The 9,234-nt window shown below is 41.5% G+C and overlaps 1 protein-coding gene across 1 annotated transcript; it reads right to left on the reverse strand.

Annotated features, from left to right (window-relative positions):
* Positions 1 to 1,746: 1,746 nt before the first annotated feature.
* Positions 1,747 to 3,081, reverse strand: LOC149221893 (aldehyde oxidase GLOX-like). Its single transcript, XM_089387511.1, has one exon. The coding sequence runs from the start codon at positions 3,079 to 3,081 to the stop codon at positions 1,747 to 1,749; it is 1,335 nt and encodes a 444-aa protein (XP_089243637.1).
* Positions 3,082 to 9,234: the final 6,153 nt, after the last annotated feature.

Here is a 9,234-nt window from a genome sequence, read left to right on the forward strand (position 1 = left end):
GAGAGAGCTGAAATAAAGACTTTATAGTCTGGGACCAACCCCTTTAAAGTAACAGTTACCAAGTCTGTACTAGAAACCTTTTCACCAATATCACCAAGCTTATCACTAAAGTCTTTAATTCGGGAAACAAAGTTGCTAATGCTTTCATTGGCATCCATTTTGACAGATAGCAGCTTTGTTTTTAAAAATAAAATACGGTTTGCATTAGTAGTCTCATACAAACCTTTGAGAGTGTCCCATGTCGCCTTCGAAGTTTCACAGTCCCGAATGTTAGGAATAATATTGTCCTTCACTGACATGCGTAGCAGCACCCTTGCTTTCATTTCACGCTTCTCCCAATCTTGAGTGGCAGTAGGAGGTTGAGGCTTGGTCTCGTCACCTTTGACAATCGGCCAGGGATTGTATGCCTCCAGTACTGTGATGATCTTAAATTTCCAATTGACATAATTTTCTCCATCAAGTTTTGTAGACTCATTTAAATATGAATCTGCAAGAGGATTAGCCATTTCTCCACCAATGACCAAATTCAAACAAAAAATCACAAGCTTCTTAAACAATAATACCGCAGGCCTCACTGCCTGAGAAATTTAATAACTAAAACTCTGCGTATACACTTCACACTCAGAAAAAGGGCCAGAACACTCAGAAAAAATAGTGCAGTATGTCTGTCATGTGTAAGCGGAAAAAGACTAGAAGACTACTTGCTCTGTATTTATCAGTCAGAAAAGAATTAAAGTGTTGAAACTGTCAATTGAAACTTTGTAACAGAGGATCACAACTATTGTTAGTGAACAACAGAAGACGGATGCAAAACGTGGCCGTCTGATCGTTATGACTCACCGTGGCCGTCGCTCTAATGCGGTGCCTGCTGACTGCTTTTTCGCCTGCCACAGTGCCCGCGATGAGGTTTCACCTGCGTTGTCTCCTTCCAGCGGTGATGCCGTTCTTCAGATTCTCTCTCTGGCTCCCCTTGCCGCTCTGCAGATTCTCTCTCTGGCTCCCCTTGCCATGGCCTTACTGGTCAGTGCTGCTGGTACTGTTACTGCGCACACTCTAATGGCAGAGTCACTTACTGCCCACGAAGAGGAGAGAGGCACAGACAAAAGAGAGCTCCGATACCATATTAAAACAAATACAACACAAACTATAACAAAGACACACAACTTCATTCATTTATTTGCTCAATTACATCACACTTATATAGGAAATATGTGCAACTAATTCCTAACCACTCACAACTAATTCTGTTCAACCACTTACAACTAATTCTGTTCAACCACTCATAACTAATTCTATTTCTGCATTATTCTCACAGAAGATACTGTAATTGAATAGTACATGTTACCTTAAAAACACATACCAAATCTGAAATCAAACGACTGTAATTCCGGATAATTGAATAAATCAGTTAACGTGGATCTGCCATTTAAATATTAATATCATGCATGAAGATGAAGATAGTGTGATTGAATATAAAAAAAAATGCCAAATCTGAATTAAAAAATATGAATATAATGAAGCTTTCAGTAGCATATAAATGTTGTTTTATTCTACATTAAATTGCTTTCAGGCAAAATTCAAACGCATCTATCTATAACTGAACTGAACTTATTTTGTTTGGCACTAAATTAGGTTCATGCCAAATGTCAAACACATAGCTGCCGCTCCGCTGGATATATTTCATTTATTTCAGAGGTGTACTGCTGTGAGTCAGTCGAACGGATTTATGCGTTCGGCAATTTGGATTTAGAGTAGGGAGCAGAGCAGATCAAGCAATAATAAAACAGTCAGAGGCGCTGCTAATGCCACTGCTGTCTCCTCAGGCGTCATCCTTGTACGCCCCGTAGATATAAGATACTCGCAAATACGTTTGACCCATACAAGACAAAAACACAAACCCAGAGCCATTCCTGCCAATGCAGGCGCCATCGTAGTTGTAAGGCCGTTGGATGTAGCTGCTTCTTTACACACACCTTCGTCAGACATGCAGGTTTCCTTACACACAGAAACAGCTTCCATAGGCATGGGTTCTTTAATAGACATGCTTTCTATAGACCTAGGTTCATCACAGGTAATCTTTATCCATTTCCCAGGGCTAGGAATCCCCGCATGCACAAGGAACAGAAGATAAAAGCCAGGAGGAGTCAAGGCTGCATTACGCAGAACAGTAATAGTAATCTCATATATCACTTCAAAAATTTGCACAACCTCAATGATCTCCAGTCGGAGCAGCCTCTGGCTCATGGAATAACTGTGTGTAGTAAAATTAGACGGCGCCAGAATTGTAACAGAAATTGCTTCTTTTTGTTGACCCGCCAAGATTTGCAAGTAAAATCTCATGGTGAAGGTACGGCCATAGCCCATGGCAGACGGCCAGGACGTGATTAAGGGCCGATGCGCATCGTTCTCAGGTGCGAGATAGGGGGGAGAAAATGCCTCCAAGCTGAGGTCTGTGGGATACAGCACACCCCTAAATTTGTCGAGATTATTGCCGCCCACAAGAACGCGGCCATCAGGGAGCATATGGCAACTGGGACGGTAGAGCCTAGGAGTGGCGGAGGGAGTGAGCACCTCAAACCGAAGTGGCCCGGGACTTGATGGCTTGTAAAGAAGACGATAAAGAATGGTGTCCCGTGAACCAGAGCCCTTGGAAGCTCCGTTCATAATTAACACGTCGCTAGTTGGGAGAAGAAGCATGTCCCCCATTACCATTACCGTGGGGCGCATGGGCATGCTCTCCATCCGCCAATGTGGATCAGGATCCGTGAATCCCAGACGTCCGCAGGTGTTGGTGGTCGAGTTCGATCCGATCACTTCCCTATATGAAAACTCAGCAGCTCCAGCGCTGCAGATCAGCACTTCAGCGTCACTAGCTCCTGCATCCAGTGGGAGGAGAACGAAGGAGGCAGAGGTCTGGACGTAGCTGTTGCTGGAGTAGGCGGGCATGTCCGGGTAATGCCGCACCACGCGCTTGTTGACATGGTCAAACAGAATCGATTTTCCGTTGGCGAAAATGAACAGATTGCCGTCAGGCCCAAGGTGGACTAACGGATAAATAATATTGTTCTCCTTCCAATCCATCGATTTCTGGAGGAAAGGGAACTGGTACACCGATTGGCTTTGCTTCTTTGGATCGAACTGGGAGTTGAACTGCCCCCGCCCGCCCACGACCATGATTTCACCGTCGGGCAGAATGTGATGGGTGCCGTGCCATCGCCTGTTTGGAATTTCGGTGCAATCACAGAAATGGGAGGGACTGAATACTCTGACTGTCCCATCTCCCTCGTTGAATCCACAGGTCTAGATCAGGCAGCCGTCAGGTGCCATGGCACCTGAAGAACACCATGTTTCCGTCTGAAGTTGAAAGGAGCTGACCTGGTTCGTGTGGAAATCATATTCCATATATTCGATAGAACGATTCCAGCAATCTTTCTTCAGAAATTGATCGATCCCGCATTTCCCAAAGGGTAAAGGGAAGTGTTGGATAATTTTTTTTTTTAATGGAGAAAAATACCAAAACCAAACAAACTTAACACCACAGAGCCAATGCTCTGTTTCCTTTGTCCCAGATCATTTGCAGAGAACCTCTTTAATAAAAAAAAATTAACTCAGAACACAGTCCATTACACAGTAAAAAAAACTTCTATTGATTTTAAACAAAAGACTGATACAAACTTCATCCTCTGTGCAAAGAGGGATTCAAAAATAAAACTCTGCTGCTCTCACAGATTTTCCACTGTTGTGGATATTTCAAAACAATTTCTTGCTGCTCCTATGTTTTACAATGACAAACAAACATTACATGCCTCCCCTGTTCCATTTTCCGCACTGCTGTGCGTTCAACATTTACCACAAAAATTACATACTCCACTGCTGTGAAAATTACATAATCTTCTGTTTTACAATGGGGGTCAAAAAAAAACAATTACATCACCTCTTTCATATCTCGCACTACTGTGCGTTAACAAAAATTTGCTGTGCGTTAACAAAAATTTTCTCCACCGAGCGCAGCCACAATATAATACAATTACATAAAAATTGTGCGCAGGCACAATACACCTCACCCAAAAGAAACGCGCACAACACTATATGCTCCTGCAGCCACTCTACACTAAAACTACTACACACATAGTCATATATGAAAACATAATAAAAAAAACTAACGTGGCCCATAACCATATTAAATGGCCTACACCTAAACTTACGTAAATGCATATATAAAAATATAAATGGGACGTATGCCCATAACCATTTAAAACAGGCCTCCACCAAACAATACGAACAGCATTAAAAGCCTCAGCGTTTCCTCCACGGCGATCAACGGAAAAGACAAACCTTATACAATTTGGTTTTGGGAAGCCATCGGGTCCGCCCTTCATCGCATCACAACTTTACTCATGTCAAAGACCCCGACCCTATGACATTGCCGATAGCGATGTGCCGATAGCGATATCGGCGATCGCTCGTCGGAAACACAAAAGCTCCTTTATAATTCCTTCACTTCGACTTTGCCGATGCGATATCGGCGATCGCTCGTCGGCGATATTCATATCACTGCAGCTGCAATTTGATCTTGGAGTGTTTTTGCCTCCTGATTCTCGGTGAATTGCACGGTTAGAGACCTCATGCTGCTGCATGGCTCAACTGTATCGCAGTTGAAATTATATTTTCAACACTCCCCTTTAATTTCAACTGCTGGGCATTCAATCTTACCCAAGCACTTCCTCTCATCGAGGGATTCACCAACTGCTGTTACAAAGACATCTTCCTCACATAGAGGGATTCACCAACTGCTTCTGATGCAGTTCACAAACAAACAAAGTTGTCTTCCTCTTAATAGAGGGATTAACCTGAAACTGTGCTTAAGAGCACCTTCCTCATGACAGAGGGATTCACCTGTGACTATGCTAAAAAGCATCATCCTCTTGATAGAGGGATTCACCACGACACTGTGCTGAAAAGCACCTTCCTCTTTAATAGAGGGATTACAAACAGGCACTGCTTTACATGCAGTTCCAAAACAAACAATCGTTGCACTGCTGTGTGTGCAATCTCATTACAATGTTCTCTTATGCTGATGCATATTCTCTGCTGCACTGTTGTGCCATCTTCTTTACTGCGTCTACCCCACACTGCTGTGTTTACACTTGCACTGCTTCTGCACTTTTCAAAGACAAAATACTCTGTCTTTTCTGGAACAATTACACTGTCCCAATTTACAAATTTACACTGCTGTGTGTAAATATTTCTCGCACTCACTGTTGTTGCATATATTGCATATCAATTCAATGAACAACAAATTCATTACATTTACCATTACTGCTGTAAGGAAAATTTCTTTTGCATGTGCTGCTGTTCAAAATTTCTTGCTGCTGCATTGCCTCTGCAATTTGCACTGTCACTGCCTTTTGTTTCATCATACTGCTGTGCCCATACTCTTGGCACTTCATTCTCCACACAAAAAAATAACACAGGCTGCTGCCTTTTCTCATGCACCCTTGCTTCACACAATCTTAGTATTCATTTTTTTTATTTTCATAATGCACTGTTGTGCAATTCCTTTCGATTTTCTGCTGCCATACACATTCTCATTCATCCATGTGCATTAAAAAATCTGTTGTCCCTGTTTTTCTTTATGCATTTCTTTGCATGCTGCATTGCATATGAAGAAAAACATTATATTTTTTTGTTGTGTGAGAAATTTCATTGCACTCTCAGCCACTGGGCATTTACGCTCTGCTGCGTTTTGCCTTCTCATTTTCTTCTCACTGCTCTGCATTTTCATTCCCAATACAAAACATTTCATCTGCTGTGCATTACACTCATTCTGCTGTGAGTATGTTCTATCACATTACCTAGAAGGAAACTACCTTCCATTGCTATGCATTTCAATGCATGTGCATCACAAAAAAATTCAAACTGTTGTTCATTCTAATCCATGTGCTCCAAAAAAAATTCAAAAACTGCTGTTTTATGTTCTATCTTCCCACTGCTGTGAGGGTCTCCATGCTTTGCATTTTTCTCTTATCTCGCTGCTGCTCTTTACATTTCAGCGCTGCCATCTTTTCTTTCTTATGCATTTCTGTGCATATTGCATGAACACAAAGCAAAAACATTGCTGATTTCATCACTGCTGCATATTACCTTTCAGAGGGATTAACAAAGATTTCATTTGCAACTGCTGCGCTGCAATACATCCTCCATCAACAAATGACTGTTAATACAGTTCAGCAAATAAAAATATTCAAGCTCCCCTTTAATGTATGCTTGTCTTCTTTTAACAAGTTTTCTCAAAACAAACTTAGATCAGCTGCGTTGCTTAAGGGGCTTTCACACTGTATTTCTTTTCTTCTCCATACTTGTGTAACTTTCTTCTTTTGCATGGGTCTAGCTTGTATAGGAGCCCATCTTAAGTTACAGTCACGTGCCATATGCCCAATGTTATGACACTTGAAGCATTCAACATTATTCATGAATAACATTTCATGATTTCTTCTAAAATTGTTTCTTGGAGGTTGTCGAAGACCACAACATCTATCTCCATGAAATGCTCTACAGTCTTTTGCCATATGACCAAAGTTTGAGCAAGCATAACAATAACCATAAAATGAGCTTTGGTACCTGGGAGATGGAGGTTTTCTTGGTGTACTTCTGAAGCCTTGCTGCCTTGAGAATCTTTGTTGATAACCATTGCCTCTTACCTCTTTGACATCAGCTACGTTTCTTCTTGGAGCTGATCTTCTACTTGGAGCAGGATCTCTTCTATTGCAGCCTTCATTTTTCTCCTTGCCTTTGCTGGAACTAGGAGCTTCACAATCTCTTTCTAGCTTCTTCACATCTCCTTTGCTTAAAGCATCCTCATCCTTGATTGAGGGTTCGCCTACATACCCAAGTCCTGATTTATCATATGGAGATCTGTGATAGCTGAGCATATCATCCAAGGCTTGAGAGCTCTTCATTATTTTGTTCAGCCCTTCAACCTTCTTCCTAAGGAGGACAATCTCTTCTTCTAACTTTTCACATTCATTATTTTTCTTTGCTAGTTGTCCCTCAATTTCTTCCTTGCTACGAGTAGCTTCAGCTGCTACTATTTTGAAGGAGATAATATCTGTCTTCATTTTGGAAATTTCTTCATCTTTTGCTTGACTGCTCTTCATTTTCTTTTCAGCTCCTTGTGCCTGCTTCTTGGCTTCTTGTAGTTCGGACTTAAGGGAGGATACCTCTACCTTGTATTGTCCAATCTCTTCTACAAGCTTATTCACTCTCATGTGCCTTTGTTCAAGTTGACTTGTCAAGGCATCTGCCTGCTTCTTTGCTTCATTCAGCTGATTTGTCATAAATATGACTTCTTCATGATGTTTCTTCTTGCATTGGTCAAGCTCCTTCTTGAGCTTGGCTAGCTCTTCATCCCTTTCCTTTACTTGAAGCTTGATGAGGTCAAGCTTTTCATTCTCAGCTTCTATGATGGGTTCTTCTTGACTCATTGTCATGGTCAGTGCTCCCTTTGCATGAAGGTCATGCAGTCTGTCCCATATATCCTTTGCTGATGTGTATTTTCTTAGATTCCTCTTCACAGAATCAGGGAGTCCATCCAAGATTAGTTTTGCTGCTTGTGCATCATACTCCATGGATTCTTTATCCATATTGCTGTCATCAATCACTGACTCCCAGAATTCAATCCCCTCAGACATTAGGAAAGCCCTCATCTTTATTTCCCATACATCAAAGTTTCCATCAAACTTTGGGGTTTCAAATACTATGTTTTCAAATAGATTTCCTTCTAGTTTAGTAGAGGAGGGAGACACATTTTTAACTGGCTTGGAGGCTCTCTTCTTTGACCTTGCCATAATCGCTGACTGTTTCTTTCACAGTAACACAAAGGAAAGCTTTGAGAAATACCTTAACCCTTTTGGCTGTGGCTTCACACTGCTGGAGAGGTTTGACTGCTGCAACAACACCTTCCTTCAGCTTCTTTGAGTCTTCAAAGAGCCTGGACTAGCTCTGATACCACTGTTGGATAATTTTTTTTTTAATGGAGAAAAATACCAAAACCAAACAAACTTAACACCACAGAGCCAATGCTCTGTTTCCTTTGTCCCGGATCATTTGCAGAGAACCTCTTTAATAAAAAAAAATTAACTCAGAACACAGTCCATTACACAGTAAAAAAAACTTCTATTGATTTTAAACAAAAGACTGATACAAACTTCATCCTCTGTGCAAAGAGGGATTCAAAAATAAAACTCTGCTGCTCTCACAGATTTTCCACTGCTGTGGATATTTCAAAACAATTTCTTGCTGCTCCTATGTTTTACAATGACAAACAAACATTACATGCCTCCCCTGTTCCATTTTCCGCACTGCTGTGCGTTCAACATTTACCACAAAAATTACATACTCCACTGCTGTGAAAATTACATAATCTTCTGTTTTACAATGGGGGTCAAAAAAAAACAATTACATCACCTCTTTCATATCTCGCACTGCTGTGCGTTAACAAAAATTTGCTGTGCGTTAACAAAAATTTTCTCCACCGAGCGCAGCCACAATATAATACAATTACATAAAAATTGTGCGCAGGCACAATACACCTCACCCAAAAGAAACGCGCACAACACTATATGCTCCTGCAGCCACTCTGCACTAAAACTACTACACACATAGTCATATATGAAAACATAATAAAAAAAAAAACTAACGTGGCCCATAACCATATTAAATGGCCTACACCTAAACTTACGTAAATGCATATATAAAAATATAAATGGGACGTATGCCCATAACCATTTAAAACGGGCCTCCACCAAACAATACGAACAGCATTAAAAGCCTCAGCGTTTCCTCCACGGCGGTCAACGGAAAAGACAAACCTTATACAATTTGGTTTTGGGAAGCCATCGGGTCCGCCCTTCATCGCATCACAACTTTACTCATGTCAAAGACCCCGACCCTATGACATTGCCGATAGCGATGTGCCGATAGCGATATCGGCGATCGCTCGTCGGAAACACAAAAGCTCCTTTATAATTCCTTCACTTCGACTTTGCCGATGCGATATCGGCGATCGCTCGTCGGCGATATTCATATCGCTGCAGCTGCAATTTGATCTTGGAGTGTTTTTGCCTCCTGATTCTCGGTGAATTGCACGGTTAGAGACCTCATGCTGCTGCATGGCTCAACTGTATCGCAGTTGAAATTATATTTTCAACAGGAAGTTGGATGAGCCGAAATCAG

The sequence above is a fragment of the Pinus tabuliformis genome, chromosome Q (genome assembly GCF_031772625.1).
Source record: "Pinus tabuliformis cultivar Carrire ecotype Pingquan chromosome Q, CPIR1, whole genome shotgun sequence".
Classification (NCBI taxonomy): domain Eukaryota; kingdom Viridiplantae; phylum Streptophyta; class Pinopsida; order Pinales; family Pinaceae; genus Pinus; species Pinus tabuliformis.

Bases quoted from the DNA above. Each gene is read 5' to 3' on its own strand.
- LOC149221893 (XM_089387511.1), bottom strand. From the start codon at position 3,081: ATGGATTGGAAGGAGAACAATATTATTTATCCGTTAGTCCACCTTGGG.